Source organism: Mustela putorius, unplaced genomic scaffold, assembly GCF_011764305.1.
Source record: "Mustela putorius furo isolate JIRA1106 unplaced genomic scaffold, ASM1176430v1.1 tig00000174_pilon_pilon_pilon, whole genome shotgun sequence".
Lineage (NCBI taxonomy): Eukaryota > Metazoa > Chordata > Mammalia > Carnivora > Mustelidae > Mustela > Mustela putorius.
In genome coordinates this window covers 17,172,338-17,192,435 of record NW_025421304.1, presented here as the reverse complement: position 1 = coordinate 17,192,435, position 20,098 = coordinate 17,172,338, and the positions used below count along the sequence as shown (strand labels likewise).

Genomic DNA, 20,098 nt, shown 5'->3' with positions numbered 1-20,098 from the left:
CTCCAGTTCCCTCATCCCTGCTCTATCTTATCCCCTGCCCCCACAAGCAACCATTATTTTGTTTTCTAGGTCCATATATCTATTTGCCCATTCTGGATATTTCATGTAAAGGGAACCACAATGTGCAGCCTTTTGTGTCTGGCTGCTTTCACTTAGCATGTTCAAGGTTCCTCTGTGGGAGCATGTGTCAGTACTGACTCATCTCCATGCAGTCCATTGTATCCATTATACCTTACTTAGCCATCCATCACGTGAGGGCCATTAGCTTGTTTCTACCCTTGACTATTATGAATAATGCTGTTACCAAAATTTGTGTACAAATTTCGTGTAGAGTTCTGTTTTCATTTTTCTTGGATATATGCCAGAGAGTGGAACGCTGGGTCAGATGGTTACCCGTGTCTTTAACTTTTTGAGGAACTTTCCAAAGAAGCTGCACTGTTTCATATACCTACCTGGTGTATGGAAGAACACATACCCATTTACTGTTAAATTAAGTCCATTTTAGACTCTGCTCGAGGCTACTAGTAAACAACAGAAACTTAAGATAACCTTACTGGCGAGAAAAAAGACTGTTGATTAATATTCTTTATCGGAGGGTCAAGCCCCTATTAGTTACTCCCTAAGCAGCATGTCTTTGGACCGCCTGGGAAGCTGTTAGGCCCCACGGGGTGCTCAGGGGCACTAACTTGCTTAAACTGCAGTGGGGGCGGGTTAAGGAAACCAAGGGTCCAGTGTCCGGGAACCCCTCTCCCTGCGGGCATCGCCACGCTGCCTGGGCTCGACCGCCCGCCAGCGCCGTCGGGTCCGAGTGACGCTTTTGCTCGACCCGCCCGGCGCCCTGTGCGCCCGCGGGCCCCGCCGATCTGGGCTGTCCGCCGACGGTCATGCTAGGTGCCGGGCCCCAGAGCCTGCGGCCGAGGCCTTCGCCCGCCAGGCGGCAGCGCGACTGCTGGGGGCGGGAGACGGAGGCCGCGCCCCCGCGCCCGTCCCGCCCGCTCCCCGCTGGGGGCGGCGGCCCGCCCCGAGCCCGCCGAGGCTCTTCCGCGCCGGCAGGGGCAGCAGCGGGAGCGGCGCGGGGCGGAGCGGCGCGAGCGGCCAGGAGCGGCCCGGCCCGGCCCGGCGCGGCGGCGGCGGCGGCGGCGGCGGCGACGCCAGAGCCCGAGGGCGCCGTTCGCGAGGCCGCCGCGGGAGCCTGGCCGCAGCGCGGGGAGGCCTGGGGCCTGGAGGCCGCCGCTGCCGCCATGCCGCTGCTCTTCCTGGAGCGATTCCCCTGGCCCAGCCTCCGCACCTACACGGGCCTCAGCGGCCTGGCTCTGCTCGGCACCATCGTCAGCGCCTACCGCGCCCTCAGCCAGCCCGAGGCCGGGCCCGGGGAGCCGGAGCCGCCAACGGCCCCGGTGCAGACGGAGCCGGACGTGCCCTCCCGGCCTAGCGCTGGCGGCCCCCGGGCCCGCGACGTGGCCCAGTACCTGCTCTCGGACAGTCTGTTCGTGTGGGTGAGCGAGGCTGCCCCGGCCGCCGCGGGGGAGCTGGCGGGAGGTGGGGGCCGCCATGTCACCCATTATGTGCGGGGGGCGTGGCTGGGCCGGGGTCGCCTCTCCGGGGCCGGCAGCTGCGGGGCCTGGGGGGGCGGGGTCCGCCGGGGAGCTTGCGGGCGGACCGAAGGCTGAGGGGCCGGGGTGGCCGGGGGGGCGCCGAGAGAGCAGCTGGGCCGACAGCGGGGTGGCTTGAGGAAGGGGCTCCCCGAGGCGCGGAGGGCACGCGGCCGGGCCCGGGGAGGGGAAGAGTCTAGGGGGTGGGGGGGTGGGGTGCCCGAGGGACCCCGGGAGGGAAACTCGAGGACCTCCGGGAGCCGGTTACCCCGGCGGTTCAGGGAATTGTGGAGGGAAGTTGAAAGGCTTTTCCGGCTCGGTCCGCACGGGAATGTTAGTAATGGGCTGCCAGTGAAGAGGAGGGGGCAGAGACGAATGTTGGCCAAGGGAGAATTTTACGCATCTGGGTGTGTTGGGACATTTGTGTGAGGAGACTGGCTCTCTCCCCTAACTTTTCTTTTCTTTCTGCCCTTAAGTATATGGTTGTCCTGTTTGGGTCAAACACACAACCCGTGCTTTCTTTCCTGCTGCCTTTACCTGGTGATTCATGACAGTTTCCTTTGATGTCTGAAGGCAGTAAAACATTCGCAGTCGAGAGCTGGCTCATCGTTTTCACTCAGGAGTTTCTCCTTTTAGTGATCTATTTTAAAACAGTGTTTTCAGTTTGTCTGCCAGTGCAAGATAAAGCAGCACCTACAAGGCATACAGGCTGGTTTCGCTTGTTAGGACAGATAATTTCAAGCTGGGCAGATCAACGGTATTTTGGAAGAACTTTGGTTCCACCTTGGCCTTGAATGCCAGGCGTGTACATGCACACGTGCGTGCACACACACAGACACAGAATGATCAGAAAAGTTGCTCCAGGATTTAGGTCTGTCACTTGGGCTCACTAGGGTGTCTTGGGGCTTGTCTTCTCTTATAGTTCCCATTTGGGGTTAAGAGTAGGCTGTAAATGACTAAGATTAATATTCCAAGGATAGAGAATGATACACAACTCATTTGTTATAATTAATCCCACTGTGCTTCATCAGGAAGCTGTGGGATTTATGAACTCGGTGGGCTGTGGATTAAGTCTTCTGGTCCTTCTGATGAAGAGATTATTAGAAGACAGTGAGGTGTGAAGTTTTATTCTTTCACTGCTGTGTACATGACTTTGGTACTGTGTAAACAGTAGGAAAGAAGGGAGAAGAGAAAGAACTCACGTCACCTCTCTTTTGTCTTAATTTCCAATCTATTTTTTCATTTGAGTTAGCAGGTAAACAACTTGAAGTGATATGAAGAGTTGTTTCTGCCAAATGTTTAGATTATAATGTATTCTTTGATAACATAAGTACGAGACCTAAATAAGCCTTTGAGTTGTAACTACTATAGAACTACTAGTATTATTTAGTGGTTTTTTTTCCCCCTAAGAGTTTTTTGTTTTTACCAAACTCGTGTTCAAATTCCAGGTTAACACCTCTTCATAAAACGCTGCATAAAGCCTGTTGATTATCCTGTGAAAATTATTTCTTTTGAGAAAATTTCCATTTTGAGAAATTTCCAATTTCCCCCCCAGCCTTTTCATTAGAGGTCTTACCTAAAGCAGGTTTCTCTTTTCTTCCTGATCTGTTGATGGTTGTTTTCCTTTTTCAGTTGATCTTAATTGTTTTCCTGCTGGTTTTCCCGCTTTCATGCTGGCCTGCCTTGGGTTTCTCAGATCCTCCACGTGTGCTCTGGAAGCTTTCCTCTTCGCCCATGGCGTAGTTTCTGCTCTAGTAGCTGAGCAGGAGCCACCGTCTCCAAAGCCTGCTTCCTTAGGCTGACAGATAGCATGATCGAGTGATATCTGTTGGGGCATTGGTCAAAATGGATCCCTTTGGCACCCTGCCCCCAAAGACATTCAGATTCAATTTTTTAAAAACCAAGCAAGACAAATCAAAAACTGATCTTTCTGCCAGTTTGCAAATCCTCCTAGCTGTTGTTTGGCATACTGGAATCTCTAAAACTTATCTTTGTAGAGCACAATTTAAATTAATACACGTCTGATAGCATCTCAGGAGGGTTTTTTTTTTTTTTTTAATTTTATTTATTTGACAGACAGAGATCACAAGTAGGCAGAGGCAGGCAGAGAGAGAGGTGGAGGGGAAGCAGGCTCCCTGCTGAGCAGAGAGCCTGATGCAGGGCTCGATCTTAGGACCCTGAGATCATGACCTGAGCCAAAGGCAGAGGCTTTAAGCCACCGAACCACCCAGGCGCCCAACAGGAAGTTTTGATTAACAAACTCAATTCAGAACCTTTCAGAGGTACCATTTGGGGCAATCTGGAGGGCATAGCTGTGAACCCTTTCCCTCACGCTCGAAACAGTCCATATTGAAACAGTCCATAGACAAATAAAGCAAAATTCGGTAAGTCATAATAGATCCATAAAAAAAAATATGGCAGCGTCTGGAGGAAAGAGAAAATGATGCCTAGGGGAAGTATGCTTGGAAGGTGATATTTGATATTTGAACCCAGCCTTGGGAGGTAAGAAGGATCTCAGCAAGCTGCATGGTGTATTTTAAGGAGAGAAAACGGAGTATGAAGCTCAGATGGTATATAAAAGGTAGTACAGGGCCTGTGCTGAACGGCTCATAAACTGGGCTCTTAAATTACAACTCCCTTGGGTCCTATGATTAAGAGTGGGGTATATGTCTCAAAATGGCAACCTGGTACTTGAAAAATGTAGTTTCTCAGATAGTATCCAGGGATCACTTAAGGGGAAAGGCAGAGCCTTGGAGTCTTCATTTTGATAAATGTCCCAGGTGATTTTTTTTAAAGATTTTATTTATTTATTTGACAGAGCGAGATCACAAGTAGGCAGAGAGGCAGGCAGAGAGAGAGAGGAGGAAGCAGGCTCCCTGCCAATCAGAGAGCCCAATACGGGACTTGATCCCAGGACCCTGAGATCATGACCTGCTGAAGGCAGAGGCTTAACCCACTGAGCCACCCAGGAGGCCCCAGGTGATTTTTTTACTAATGGTTGAGAAATGGATTAGGGAGCATAAGATGGGGGGTGAGGGTCAGATTATGTAAACCTTGCCAGCCCTTCTAAGGAGTATGGACATTATTTTTGTGGGCCATAGGGTTTAAGTGGGAGGGGAGGGGAGAGGGGCTGTCATGATGAAACGGTTTTCTCCAGAGTGACCTGTGGCAGCAGTGGTGAGGGTGGCAAGAGGCCTGGAGATGTTGTGATTTAAGACCTCTCCCAAAGAGGTCTCTCCAATTGCGCCCCCCACCCACCGTGTGGGTGTTGAGAATAGGTTCAAGGGGAGACTCCAGTGTTCTCACACTAGCAAACGCCCAGGTTTGATGTGATCACTTGTTTCTTCATGTCTTTCTAGAACTTTCATTCTAAAGTTTCATTCGAGATTAGGTTTTTTACCTAATTTTATTTTACGGTTTTCAGGTGACCTAGGCTTATTTTATAATTTTCAGGTGGCCCTTTGGTTAAGTACCTCTTTATCCATTCTATATTATATGTTTTTTTTTTTTAAGATTTTATTTATTTGACAAAAAGAGATCACAAGTAGACAGACAGACAGAGAGAGAGAGGAGGAAGCAGGCTCCCTGCCAAGCAGAGAGCCTGATTCGGGGCTTGATCCCAGGACCCTGAGATCATGACCTCAGCTGAAGGCAGAGGCTTAACCCACTGAGCCACCCAGGTGCCCCTCTATTGCATATTGTTTTGAATTGTACAGGAGTGTTTGGCTTTTCTACTCCTTTATTCATATTATTTTCATTACTGTCTCCTTTCTTGTTTTTTATTTTCCTTTTTTTCAGATTTGCTTCTAAAATTATAAGATCAGGACATGGTAAAATGGAGAAATGAGAATATAAGTGTTAAGGTTCTGACATAGTTATATGCAAATCAAGTAATTTAAATACACATCTCGGTGGGGGGGGCACAAAAATGGAGGAAAGTGAACAACTGACCATTTAGAGCAGGGGTGGGCAAACTGGTGGCCTGTTTGGCCTGGCCTGTTTTGTACAGTCCATTTAGCTAATGATGGTTTTTTTATTTTTCAAAAAAAATTTTTTTTTAAGGGGAAGATTATTTGATGGTGAGTGTGGCCTGTTAAGCCTAAAACATTTATTATCTGATAGCCCATTAGAGAAAATGTTGCTGACTCCTGTTTTAAAGAGCCCATCTTCATGTAATTATGAAACTTCGGGATTAAAAGTAATTTACTAGGTTTGAGTCTTTATGAGTTGACTATTCCAGTGAAGTTTAGAGAAAAATATTAGCTTTAGAAATGTTGGGGCAGGGGCACCTGGGTGGCTCAGTGGGTTAAAGCCTCTGCCTTTCTGCTCAGGTCATAATCCCAGAGTCCTGGGATCCAGTCCCACATCAGGCTCTCTGCTCTGCGGGGAGCCTGCTTTCTCCTCTTTGTCTGTCTGCCTTCCTCTCTGCCTACTTGTGATCTCTGTCTGTCAAATAAATAAAATCTTAAAATTTTTTTAAAAATAAAAAAAAAAGAAAAGTTGGGCTGCTAAGGAAAAAGGGAACACTAATGAATAAGAGGATATAAGCCTAGATAAACAACTGAAAAATATAGGAAGGATCTCTGATATTGTGAAAAGAGGAACACTGTCATCAATGTGATAAGGAGGAGTATGCATTTTTGCATTTTATTGTGTTGTATTTATTTATTTTTTTAAGATTTATTCATTTATTTGAGAGAGAAAGAGCATGAATGCTGGGGAGGGAGGGGTGGTGCAGCAGAGGGAGAGGGAAAGAGAGTCTTAAACTGTCTGAGCATGGAGCCCGACCAGGGCTCAGTCTCACGACCCTGAGATCATTACTAGAGCTGAAACTAAGAGTTGGTCGCTCAACCGAGAGCACCCCCAAGTGCCTCATTATGTCATTTTATACTTGTCACAGGGAGCCTGCAGAGAGATAACGTGTTCTAGTTGTTCTTCCAGGGAAGAGACAATGGTGTGTGGGGGAGGTGGTGGTTAGTGCTGGTGTTAAGTAGGAGACTAAGAAATAACCATATTGATTCTCTTCTTGAGACAGTTCCTGGTACTTTAACCAGCTTTCATTACAAGCTCATAAATCACACCCCATTGGTGGCCAGCGTGTTACAGGACCCAAAATACCTCCAGGGTTACACAGTGAAAAACGTGGCTAAGCTGTTTCAGAGTTATCTGCTCTTTTCTCTTTTCCTCTCAAGCCAAACTGTCTTATAATTTAGTTTCTGTTGTTCCCAAGTAGCACAGTAGACCCATTCTGGGAGGGAAATTTTCTTATGGGGACTTAAAGGGAATTACTTTAAGCCTGATTAAGTAGGAGTTCCTTGGGGTCACTACTATCTGATGTTTTTTGTTATAGGCTGCTCAGAACAAACAAAACTTGTTTTGTTCTTTTTTTCTTTTTGTAGGCTAACACAAAAGAAAGATGTTTCCTGAGGTTTTAAAAATAGTATTTAAGGTTTTTACATTGGCACAGATAAGAGAAACTTCTGAAGCATTTTAGTACAGTAGGAACACCATGTAACAAGATCACTGAGGCCACCCAGTTTGGGATTGCTAGTTATCAGTCTCCCACAATGGTGAGAAAAATAAATGTGGAACTTCAGAACTGGTCAGAAAGTTTAATAGACTCTAAACTTTAGAAGAATTAATTAAAGGGGCGCCTGGGTGGCCCAGTGGGTTAAGCCTCTGCCTTCGGCTCAGGTCATGATCTCAAGGTCCTGGGATTGAGCCCCGCATCAGGCTCTCTGCTTCCCCCTCTCCCTGTGCCTGCCTCTCTGCCTACTTGTGATCTCTCTTTCTGTCAAATAAATAAAATCTTAAAAAAAAAAAAAAAGAAAGAAAGAAAGAAAAAAAAGAAAAATTAATTTAAAAAATTAAATAATGCATGGTCATCGTGCAGAAGTCTCAGTGAGGTACAGTGAAAAGTATGTCTTCTGCTTCTCTTTCTCAGAAGTGGCCATTACCACCTTTTTTCTTTTTCTTTTTTTTTTTAAGATTTTATTTATTTATATGAGAGACAGCGAACAAGCGAGCGAGCGAGAGAGAGCACACCCACAAACGAGAGAGAGAGAGAAGGAAGCTCCGCTGCCGAGCAGGGGGCCAATGCAGGTCTCCATCCCAGGACCCCAGCATCATGACCTGAGCCAAAGGCAGACGCTTCACCGACTGAGCCACCCAGGCGCCCCACCCCCAGTACCACTTTCTTGTAATTAGTAGAAGTAGAAGACCAAGAAACAGGTTGTTCAAGTCCTTGACACTGTTCCCATCTATGATGATACAGATGAATCTGTGTGTACATATGCATATGCTTTCTCTTACATACAGGGTAGCGTGGTAATGGCATTTCTACACCTTGCTTTTTTAACAGTGAACGAGTTATCTTGAAGGTTCCATACAATGCTAGTAGAGAGCTGCTGAGTTAGTTATCCTGGCTTCATTGTATTCCACCGAATGGCTGGCTGGCAGTTTATTGAACTTGCCTCTCTGATGGACATTTAATTGTTCTCCATTTTTCTGCTGTTGGCGAACAGGGCTCCAGTGATGAACTCCTCATCTTTACATTCAGTCTGGGTTCTGCCTGCAAGGAAAAACTAGCGAGTTGCATAGAACAGATAAAGCGAAGTTAGCACTTTTGGTGTGGTCTATGTGGATAATGTGTGGTTCAGACCAGGCGTGCTAGAGGTGAGCCTCATTTTGATTATTGGAGGTGAGAAGGTGGATTTACATCTGGGTTAACGTGTGGTTTCTGTAAGAATATTACTGGTTGGGATTTGCTGTAATGTATTTAGTTAATTTTTTAGAATGAAATATTTCAGTTAGAAAACACCACTTATCCACTTATTTCGCTTTCTGTCCTATTTGGAAGCCCAGGAACAAATGGTTTCATACAGTGTGAAATTTAGCAAACATTCACACGTAGGACCATGGTAAAAAAATTTTTTTCTAAAGATTTTTTAAATTTTTTGATAGAGCAGAGGGAGTGGGAGAAGCAGGCTTCCTGCTTCCTGATGCCCAGTGCTGTCCCAGGACCCTTGGATCATGACCTGAGCTGAAGACAGATGTTTAACTGACTGAGCCACCCAGGCGGCCCCCATTTTTAAAATTTTTTTTCGTATAGGCGATTTTTTTTTTCTAACTGAAGTGTAGTTGATGGGATTTGCTTTTAAGTGAGGAATGCTACAATTATGTTATTTCCATATTTGTAATTTTTCAAGGCTTTAATCAGGTGAGAATTTATCATATATTGTCATTTTTCTTTTTCTTTCTTTTTTTTTTAAAGATTTTATTTATTTATTTGACAGACAGAGATGACAAGTAGGCAGAGAGGCAGACAGAGAGAGGAGGAAGCCGATTCCCTGCTGAGCAGAGAGCCTGATGTGGGGCTCGATCCCACCTGAGCTGAAGGCAGAGGCTTTAACCCACTGAGCCACCCAGGTGCCCCTATTGTCATTTTTCTATAAATAGACATAGAATAGCTATTAATAATCGTTAAGGTGTTTTTAAAAACACTTTGTTCATCATCTTAAAATCATTATTAGTTGCAATTTAGTTTCAATTCTGTGTAGCTCTAGCTTTCATATTAAGTTTGCAGAAAGTTAGCTCCTTTCTACATAAATTCCCTTTCTTGTATCAATATATTTTCTCCTTTCCCCCCCTTATCCTTGCTAATTTTTAAATCTTATATTGAAATTAAAATAAATGATTATCTGTGAGTGATGGAATTATGACAGACTCCATTTAAAAAAAAGATTGATTTTTTAAACTGTATTTTTGAACTTTAAGAAATGTAACTGAGAAATAGTAAATAATACTCTACTTTTTGTTTTGTAATCCAAGATATATGAGAATGTGCTTTTGGATAGAGCAATGATTAAGCCACCCAAGTTTACTTTCTTCTCCTGTATTGATTGCTGTCCCTGGAGCCTGCGAGGTGTGTTGTTAGATGCTTATCAAGTTCTGTGTCCTGTAGATTCTAAAAGCTCTTTGCAGGGTCTAGAGCTCCCCCACTTCTCTTAACCTCCCACATGCCTTGAACAAGTAATTCTCAATGTGCGGACTTTCTTTATTTCCTATGCTACTACATGCAAAACCAGCAAGAATTCTTTTTTTAAACTGTGTTGTAATTAGGCCAGGGGATATTTGGCTGACTTAAAAAATTCCGTTCAGGGGCACCTGGCAGGCTCAGTCGATAGAACATACAACTCTTGATCTCAGGGTCGTGACGTCCAGCCTCACGTTGGGGGTAGAGTTTACTTTAAAAAAAACCAAAAAAGCAAAAACAAAAACAAAAACCCAAAACTGCTCAGCTAGGCGATGCGGCATGAGGGATTGTGGTTGTGGTTTTGTTTGATTAAGTTTTTCTTAATTAGCATGACTAAAGTTCCCATTGGCTGGTTTCAAACACAATGAAAAGAAACCTGCACATCTTTTTCATCTCCTTAAAAATGAGTTTTCTAAGCTGTTTTTTGGGCGGTTTTGTATAGGGCTCTTCAACCAGGGAGTCACCAATTAGGGATATAGGATGTTTTGGGTAACTGATTTGGATTTTTCCTGATTATTTGCAGGTTTAATTAATGACCAGAGCAGTTTCAGCCAAACTATTTTTTTTTTTAATTCTTTAAGACCATATCACGTATTTCCTTGTCCCATTAGGCAGAATAGGACTAAACGTAATTTAATCTTTTTGTAAGGAATCGGGGCTGCCATTGTGTGTGTTCTCCCGAAGGGGTGGATGATGCGAGATCCTGAGAGGGACCTGAAGACCTAGATCTGAAGGAACTTGTTTCCTTATATTACTTTTTTGGTCTTTTTTTTTTTTTCCTTCCACAGTATCATTTGCTTCTTTTAAAAATAGAGGGAGGAAGGACCCGGGAAGAAGATTATGGCCATCTTCCTGTAAAGTTAGTGAATCAAAGCTTGAAGCAGTCTTTACATTGAGTTAGGGTTCATTTCCATGTGTTCTCAATACAAGTCATGTTTACTGTCTTTATCAAAAGACTTTTTGGGTCTTTTTGGCTTTTGGGGTCATGCAGAGTTTTAAAAAATCGTTTGAGCATCGGTGGTAAGATGTGTCCCACTAGCTTCTTGGTCAAGGGCAGCCCACTCCTTCATTTTGTGAGCATTAGATTTGTTGTTTAGGTGTGGGGATATCCATCTCTTAATTATCTAAGGAAAGAGAAGATTTCCCATCTCCTATTGAAGAAGGCCTTGGTTTTGTAGTGGTGGCTCCTGGTGGCCTTCCGGTTCTCAGACAGCCCTGCCAGTTTGTTTCTTCCTTCTTCCTGGTTCCTCAGTTCCATTCCCCTCTGATGCCCCGGATCCGTTCCTTGAAGACCAGCACTGCGCACCGAGAACATTTATCTTTTGGCTGGTAGATTGTCCCATTGTAGTACATATGTGTATATACACATATCCCTATATATGTACAGGGTCTTGTGGCTTTTTTGGGGACCATCAGCACTCTCCTCCTCATCTGCTATTTGTTTGGCAGGGCAGAGTAGGATGTTTGGGTGCTGGGTTTTAGTTCACGATAACCTCAACTTCTAGAAGAGCTTTCTTCAAGGCTCCCAAAATCTTAATGTAGGAAATGATACACCTAAGAGATACCTATGGCTTACAAGGTACATACAGTTCTGCAGCTTTTGTACAGTGCAGTCAGGGCTGAAGGGGAAGGTGGCCTGCTGGATGGTACATACTGGGTCAGGGCTCTGTGATTAACTGGTGAGCCGGTGCCTCTCCTTCCCACTCCTCATCTCTGGCACCAACACTCATAAAAGTGTGTGCCTTCAAATATTCCTTATCTTGTAATGGCACGGAACTGTGGAGGCCCAGTCCTTAGAAGTGATTGTTGAATTCCTAATACAAAATTTGTACACCTGCCTTTATTTTTCAACAGGAGGAAATAAACTTTCTTTCTTTGGTTTGTATACAGGTTCTAGTAAATACCGCATGCTGTGTTTTGATGTTGGTGGCTAAACTAATCCAGTGTATCGTGTTTGGCCCTCTTCGAGTGAGTGAGAGGCAGGTAAGTCTAACCTTAGGATGGATTCTAGTGACCAGATTTTTTTTTTTTTACTTTGTGTTTGATATAATTTTAAACTTACAGAAGGATTGCATGACTACTCTAAAGAGCGTCTGTGTGCCCCTTACCCAGATTCGCCGTTGTCAGCATTCTGTCCCATGTGCTTTCACATTTGTCTTTTCTTTATATTTTTTCTGACCCATTTGAGAATAAGTTGTGAACATCATACCCCTGTCCCTCCAAATACTTCAGTATGTATTTCCCAAGAGCAAGGACATTTTCTTAGGTAACTGTAGCACAATGCTCAAAATCAGGAAACTTAGCATTGATAAAATACTTTCTGGAATCCACAGTTCATGTTCAGTGTAGCCAAGTTGTCCCAGTCCTGCTTGCTTCTTGTAGCTCTTTTCCCCATGACTCTCATGAGTGCAGTTTTTAAGGAAGCAGACGTTTGTTTTCGTTTTAGTTTGAATAATAATGAACATCCCTCTTTAGAATATAGGTTCTTTTCCAAAAGAATTACTGAGAGATTTAAATTTCTCCCCTTGGAAAAGTAAATTAAGATTCATCCTTCCACAAGCAGATTAGGTGACTTGTTCTGTTTCAGTTGGCATAGTCTGACATTGGGACATTACTCCCAGAGGTACATGTATATGGGCAGGACATGCTTTTAATGAAGGTGCCACAAGCATGCTGTACAGACTGTCGGGCACCCAAGGATTTTAGCGTGGAATGTAGAATGGTGTGTCTACAGATAAGAATTTAGAACTGGCCTTAAAACAACAACATATAAACAGAACTAGATTTCACTTTTTCTTATCTCAGCGATGAGACACAGGGACCTGCTACCTTGAACTTCTATTGGCCTTGCTCCTTACCTACCCTTTCTACCCAGGTCCCCTGTTACCAGATCAGCTGAGGTCCTAGTTCCGAGCTTAACCGAGGTTAGTGTGCGCTTGAGCCCTTGGATGCAGGGCTCTTACGAGCAGGACTGTTTGTTCTCCCAGAGAGTTTTCGCTGGTGAATATTTAGCACTTTCTCCAAAATATCAACTCCATGTGTCTCCCAGGTGTAGCATCCATGGGAGGTCATTTTTGGGGTAGGAATCAAAAGCCCCTTTTGATGCTTCTTTCTTTGTGAAGAAAATCTTCTGGCTTGCAGGCCAGACATTGGTCAGGCTAGGCAAGCCATCTCCTCGCGGGTGGACTGATCTGGCACCAGTGGGCCTCCATCTACTGGTTTCATTTTCCTGAAATGGTAAGTATCTGCTCAAAATTTTCAGAACACATTACCCTGGAGCATTGCAGAGATTTTTACCATGTCTAGAGGTAACGGGCACATCTGTGATTCTACTTCGAGTTTTTCGGTCCAGATCACATCTTTATCTTACTTATTTATTTAAAGCTTGTTATTTGAGTATAGCTGAGACACAGCGATACCTTCGCTTCAGCTCTCCACCACGGTGATTCACAGCTCTCTAGTCATTCTGCTGTGCTCGCCACCATGATGACTTTTGTTCTGATGCGTGTCATCCGGCGGCATTTATCAAACACTAGTTTGAGCTAGAACTCTGCAGAATTGACATGGGTTTGCTCTGTGGGTGATTCAGGGAAGTTCAAGAAATAAAGTCTCGCTGGAGGCAGAGACACTGAGCGCTGAAAGTGGGATAAAAAAAGAGACTCTTCCGTGGAGGTTTAGAGCAAGGAATTTTCTTTTTTCGGGCACGTCATGCCTGCTATGGTGCATGTCCCAGCACTGTATGTATAGGAGCCTAGTCGGTCTCCCCAGTGGTTCTGGGAGGGGACACCAGGCTCAGGAGGCCCACCTTGTAGGTGGGGAGACCGAAGCACAGGAACGTTAAGTGACTCATCGCAAGTCGCATAGCAAATACATGGTGGGCTGAAGGTTCAAAACCTAAGCACAAGATGTCCTGCGTTCACCTTGTACTTCACCTGTCCTTGATCTGGAAGCAGGCGTTCACCAAAGGTTCTTAGCTCCCTTTGTTCTTTGTGCAAACGATGTACAGTCATTATAGTGCGTAGAAGTGCCCCAAATAATAATCTTATCTTTCAGTAGTCCTTCATTTGTTACACATTTAGGTTCAGTTATTTCTGTTTCTATTCAGTTTTGCTTTTTTCTGTTTTGTTTGAATTTGTGAGACATCTCTTATGGTTCAGAACAATTTCTGAGAATGTACTTAGGAGTCCTGTTTCATTCTTACCTCTTTGCTCAGGTCCCACCCTTCCCACAGATGGCTCAGTAGTGTGTTTTAGGGGCTAGACTCCCCTCCTTGACCTTGATTTTAAAAACCGATGTCCTCCATATAGACAGAGTTACTCTTCCTCCACCCCTGGGAGAGTACATTTATCCAACTTCTTTGGAAACCAGGGTGGTACTTATTAGAAACTGCAAAAACATTCATAACCTTTGATTCCATAATGCTGAAGAAATACAAACTCTGGCCAAGATATTCATTACAACATTTTCCGAATGGAGATGAAAACAATTGCATTGTCCATCTGTAACCGCTAAAATGGTATATTCATGGATTATTCACTGACAACTGGTCAGGTTCTCACAATGTGAGAAGTGAAATAAAGCAGTGTGCAAAATTAAGGTTTTGCACATTAGGAAGAAGAAAAGAGAAATGCATAAAAATGCTAAGGCATCATTTTTGTTTGACTTTTCTTACCAAGTATAGACTGGTGAATGAACATATGGTATTTGTTAATCTGAAGGATGTTTAAAAAGAACAAGCCTAATCTTTTCTATTGTTTATGACTCCAAAGAGCAGAAGTATTAAAAATGATACTTGTAACCTTCACCATTTTAAAAATTTTGTGTTGGCAGTATTTGTATTATTCTTAATATGCAGGGTACTAGACGAATATCACTCTCCTTTTGATGGCTAAAACTTTATAACTGACCGAGGGTTACAACCCAGAGTCTACACATGATTTTCTAGGGGCCTTACCTTTATTCTTTGGAGAGTTTATTTTTTATTTTTTTACCTTCTGCTGTCTTCTAAACAAATGTTAGAAAGCTAACTATAGGATATATCTTCTCCAGGGCAGCCAGTTTTTGTCGTGTTAACATCTCTTAAATAGGTTAGATGAAATAGTACTAACCTTTATAAATGTTTGTCTTTTCAGCACCTCAAAGACAAGTTCTGGAATTTTATTTTCTACAAGTTCATTTTCATTTTTGGTGTGCTGAATGTGCAGACGGTGGAAGAGGTGGTCATGTGGTGCCTCTGGTTTGCTGGACTTGTATTTCTACATCTGATGGTTCAGCTCTGCAAGGACCGATTCGAATATGTGAGTTTTCAGCCAGAGCTCTTTGCCTGCTTAGTCACATGTTTGCCAGGTTTGAGTTGTGTAAGATGAAGGAGCCATAGCGGGCGCGTACTGGGTAGGTCTCCAGGGCAAGGCTCCTAGATCAGGTAGCCGCCGCCTGTTTCTTGAGGCATTTCTTGCAGCAGCCAAAGAATGCAGGATCAGTGTCTCCTCCTGAGGTCCCCGCCCCCGCACTAGCAGACTGTGTTACAGCCCTAGTGGGGTCAGTTCACTCTCAACAAACTGTTCCATCACAGCACGAGGAAAGCTTAGTGTATAAACGGAATAAAAGCTGCTGTCTTCCAGGTACTTTCTGCTCCAGTCTCCTTCCATTTTTCCCCCTCTGATTCTTGGAGCCTTCTTTTGGACTAGCTTAGATTGCTTTACATTGTTTCCGTGGGCAAGGGCTGAATTAGCCCTCTTGCCAACCTGGGTCCTGAGAGAAGTGAATCCTTCTCAGTCTGGGTATGAGATCTGCGTCTCCGCTTCAGATCAGAGTTGTTGGGGGGGGTGACATCTCGCACTTCAGTGCCCCCGGGCACCGCTCCGTTACACCGCTCCGGGGCCTCATTTACTCCTTGTCTCACCTGGTCCTCGGGGACAGGAGGTCCCTGCACCTCTGTGTGAGTTCATCTCAGTCCAAAAGCCGTCTAGGGGTCAAGAGCGCTAGTGCCCAACCTCCCTAACGGGTTTGATACTTGTCCAACCTCCCTAACGGGTTTGTTACTTCCACCATCCAGCTCAGACTTCCCAGCCCTTGGGCCTCTGCGCCCCCCCCCCCCCCCCCACCCTTGCCTCTCCTTGTATACTGTCATCGGGACATTGAGATAGGGGGCGCTCCGCACCTGGATGACATTTCCTCTGTCCCAGCCCTAAAGACGGTAGGAATACGCTCGCTCCAAGTGAATTTTCAGGAGGAGGGGGAGAGCAGGATTGAGAAAGAAACAACAGAACATGGTGCGGTCTGGAGTGCTGTTGAGTGTTGAGAGAACTGCATACGTTTGGAAAATTGCTTGGAGAGAGGCTTATCATCCCACTGGTAGGCGGAGGATCCTTGAGAATTTGAGATGAAAATATGGTGTATGTTGTTCATAGTCTGTAAAATAAGTGATAAAGATCTCTAAGTAATTAGCTCGTGCTCGTGTTTAGGTTGGTTGGACAGTCTTAACCATCTGGCGGTGGGGTGCTGGTCTGTGCTTGGCATTGGGCAGTGCTGCTAAGCCCGGGTTCCTGAGCACAGACACCAAGACTAACCTCGAGTTTCTTAGGGAAGCTTAACACTGCCGTGAAGAAGAATGAACTTCCTTGTCCTGTTTTGTACATTTCAGCTTTCATTTTCTCCCACCACACCCATGAGTAGCCACGGGCGAGTTCTGTCTCTGTTGATCGCAATGCTGCTTTCTTGCTGTGGATTAGCAGTCGTCTGTTGTGTCACAGGCTACACCCATGGGATGCACACACTGGCTTTCATGGCAGCGGAGGTGAGATGTGGACGTGGGCTTTCGTTCTGATCATGCTCCTATAGATTTGCAATTCACACATGCGGTGACTGAGAGAGAGTCGGTCTTTTGTTTTAACAAGCATATTTTGAATTCCTTGCTTTTGTGTTGGGTACTGGTATTGAAGGGGAACATGTATGATTTCCTGTAATCCTTGCTGCAACATGGTAAAGGTAATTATTTTTGCCAACATTTGTGTAGTGCTTACTATATGCTGAGGGTTGCTCTTAATATCTGATGTGTTTTGACTCATTTGATTATTCCTGTTCATAAATGGGGAAACTGGTTAGAGGGTGCAGTGAATTATTTAAGGTTCAGATTGAGCAATGGCACAATCCAAAAATTGGGTTTTTTAGGTAGGTATAAATTAAAATTGTATAGGATAATATAAATATTTAAGTTCTAGTCTTTATTTTGGAAGACTAATCTGAGATATTCATGTGTATTTAAAATTTATTTTTTAAACCTTTCTGAAAATACTAAGTTTCATTCAATAGAAATAAAAATTTTTTGTATGTCCTTATATTCAATTGCTATCTTTGCTTTTTTCCTCCAGCCAAAGGCAAGATATTTTTTATCTTTACCATAATTGCTACTCTTAAGTGAAAAAAATAATAGATTATTAAAGTTAATTAGTTAATATTGAAACACAAAATTTGAACTACTATTTGGGAATTTATTAGAAGAGGATTAAAATTGGGGTGCCTGGCTGGGTCAGTTGAGTGTGTGACTCTTGATCTGGGGGTCGTGAGTCTGAGCCCCACGTTGGGGATAAGAGGTTATTTTTTAAAATTTAATATTTTTTGAAATTTTGCCTAATAGCATTGATTTCAGAATAAGTTGTATTAGTGTAAATAAAATTAGGAAAGGAACATTTAAGTACTTAGTAAGACATTCGCAGTTCTGATTACTGTCTGTATGTATCTCTTTTGAAAAAAATCTTAAAAATTTTTTTGCACTGATTTTTTTTGTTAGTGTGCTTTAGATATATTTTATAATAAATCACCATTTGCATGATAGTCTGACTTTCCTGCTTTTTACTTTTATTAATATTAAGCCAAATTTTGGAAAAGGTATAAATAAAGATATTTAAATTAGGCCTATTGGATCATACTACATACATATTTTAATTTTAGCTCATTACTGTTGATTGTTTTAAGATAATTAATAATGTTACAGATTATATATTTTAAACATAATCATATTTTTATATTTATAGTGTTTCTCTATGTAAAATATTTTCCGTTTATAAATTGGGATTTTCAATTCTCAAACAATGTAATAGTTCTAGTCTGGTATTTTAAGAGGAGTTTTTTAAAATGTCAATTTCTATAGTATAAAATACCATGAAGGTCTTAGTTTATTCTTCATTCTTTTTGCTTTTGTGTGGGCAAGGGGAGTGGACAAAGCATTATGTAGAGAGCAGGTACTCGTCTTGGATTGGGGGACCTGAACTATACTTTGGGTATGGGATCACCAAGTATTCAAACACCCTTTGAGATAATCATGATGGGGACTTTCTGCTGTATAAAATAGAAGTGATCATCAAGCTACTAGAATGAACCTCAAGATTGTAAAAGGCAGCCCCAGGAGATGGTCAGGTGTAATCAGTCAATGTTAATAGAAAAAGGCTCAATGAAAGTTGGTTTCTAGGTCATGAAACCAGCCCATGGAAATTTGAAGCAGATCAAAAATAGTTGGTAAGCTTGAACAACCTTCCTTTTTTGCTTTCAGTTTTGTTGTGATACAGTTGACACACAGCATTGTGTAAGTTTAAGGTATACAGCCTAAAGAATAACTGACATAGATTGTGAAGTCATTATCACAGTAAGCTTCCTTAACATCCATCATCTCAGTAGAGATACAGAAAAAGAAAGAAAGGGGTTTTCTTGTGATGAGAACTTGCAGGATCTGCCCTCTCCACAGCTTTCAGATGTGCCACAGCAGTGTTAACTCTAGTCATTATGTTGGATGTGACATCCTCAGTTCTGATTTATCTTGTGACTGGAAGTTTGTACCTTTTGAATGCATTCATCCCGTTCCCCACCACCGTCACCCCACCACCGTCCCCCCCTCTTGAATAACCTGTGTTTTAGTTGAACTGAGAAATGCTTGCCTTTTATCTTTTCGTAAAAGTTAAGTTTGGCCTGAGCAATTCCAAATTTTACTAAAGAAGAACTACATCTTTCTTTATAGTCTCTTCTCGTGACAGTGAGGACTGCTCATGTGATTTTACGGTGAGTAGAAATTTGGGAGGGAGGCGATTAGGTCTACTCATAAAGTCGATTTTAAGTGTCACATATATAAAATCTATAAAAATGTGACTGTACTGCGTCATGTTTAAGCCAGATTAAGCTGTAATAGTAAATTGCTAAAGTGATGTTTCTCTGTTCACTGCAGCTATGTAATTCACCTCTGGGACCTCAACCATGAAGGGACGTGGGAAGGAAAAGGAACCTATGTCTATTACACAGATTTTGTCATGGAGCTCACTCTCTTGTCCCTGGACCTCATGCACCATATTCACATGTTGGTAAGCTTCTGCAGAAGGAGCTCTAACAGAGAGCTAAGTGTTTTAGAATCAGGAATCCTGGTTAGTCCATGAGAAATGAAACGTTTATGGGTAAGCTGCGTAAAATCTCTCAAAACAGACACAGCTGTGCCCCTCTGTCTTTTTGCGGCTGGGTGTAGAATAATGGCGTGCACTTCGGCTGGAGCCCAGCTTGAGGAGGAGTTTGTTGTCCTCTGACACTCTGTGAACTCCACTGACCCATATACTGGTCATTCTTCTACCATGAAATTAAGGGGATTCCGTATGCCCCGCCTAGTTTCTGTGGCTGCTGATACGTAGCCGTTATTTTGTAGGGGGTAGTGGGTTAAGCCTCTGCCTTCGGCCCAGGCCATGATCTCAGGGTCCTGGGATCAAGCCCCGAGTCGGGCTCTCTGCTCAGCGGGGAGCCTGTTTCCCCCTCTCTTTGCTTGCCTCTCTGCCTACTCATGATCTGTCTCTGTCAAATAAATAAGTAAAATCTTAAAAAAAAAAAAAAATTAACTTTTATTTAAAAAGCTTTCCTAAATGCCCAGGGATAACTTAACATTTTATTGTATTTATTGTTGCTTTTTATATTCAAATACATACAGTCATAAATTGAGATTGTATTTTCGACATACAGTTTAGTTTTGCCTTTTTTTTTTTTTAAGCTAATGTGTTATCTGTATTGTCCTGTGTTAGCCACAGTTCTTCTGAACCATTATAATGCCTTCAGGATAAGAATTCCATTATATAGATGTATGATGATTTAATTAACCAACCCTCATAGTAGATATTTAGATTGTATTCAGCTATTTGCTATTTTCACATCTTTACGTAATTTTTTGTCACATGCTAGTTTTTTAAGATAGTTTTATCTGGCTTTTTTCACTTGGATATTTTCCCATATAATCAATCTTTTAAAAATGTTATACATAAATATAGTGTAATATTAATATATAACTTTATTTTATAATAAATATAACTAATGACTATATACTGTTACATTATATGAATTTACAACTGGACTGTTTCCTTGCGGGGCATTTTGCTCATTTACTGGTTTTCTTTTTTGTAATCGCATGGACGGATATTTTTGTGTATAAAAAGTTTTTAAATTTCTGATT

At 43.1% G+C, this 20,098-nt stretch overlaps 1 protein-coding gene across 1 annotated transcript in view; it reads left to right on the top strand.

The window, feature by feature from the left end:
- The first annotated feature begins 1,080 nt into the window (after positions 1 to 1,080).
- AMFR (autocrine motility factor receptor) overlaps positions 1,081 to 20,098 on the top strand; it is a 39,308-nt gene continuing 20,290 nt past the window's right edge. The window contains exons 1-6 of the mRNA XM_045076081.1: positions 1,081 to 1,496; positions 11,518 to 11,610; positions 14,760 to 14,924; positions 16,271 to 16,423; positions 18,638 to 18,678; positions 18,842 to 18,974. Of these exons, the coding sequence (XP_044932016.1) occupies positions 1,242 to 1,496; positions 11,518 to 11,610; positions 14,760 to 14,924; positions 16,271 to 16,423; positions 18,638 to 18,678; positions 18,842 to 18,974 (840 nt within the window). The 5' untranslated portion in view covers positions 1,081 to 1,241. The remainder of the gene's footprint in view (positions 1,497 to 11,517; positions 11,611 to 14,759; positions 14,925 to 16,270; positions 16,424 to 18,637; positions 18,679 to 18,841; positions 18,975 to 20,098) is intronic.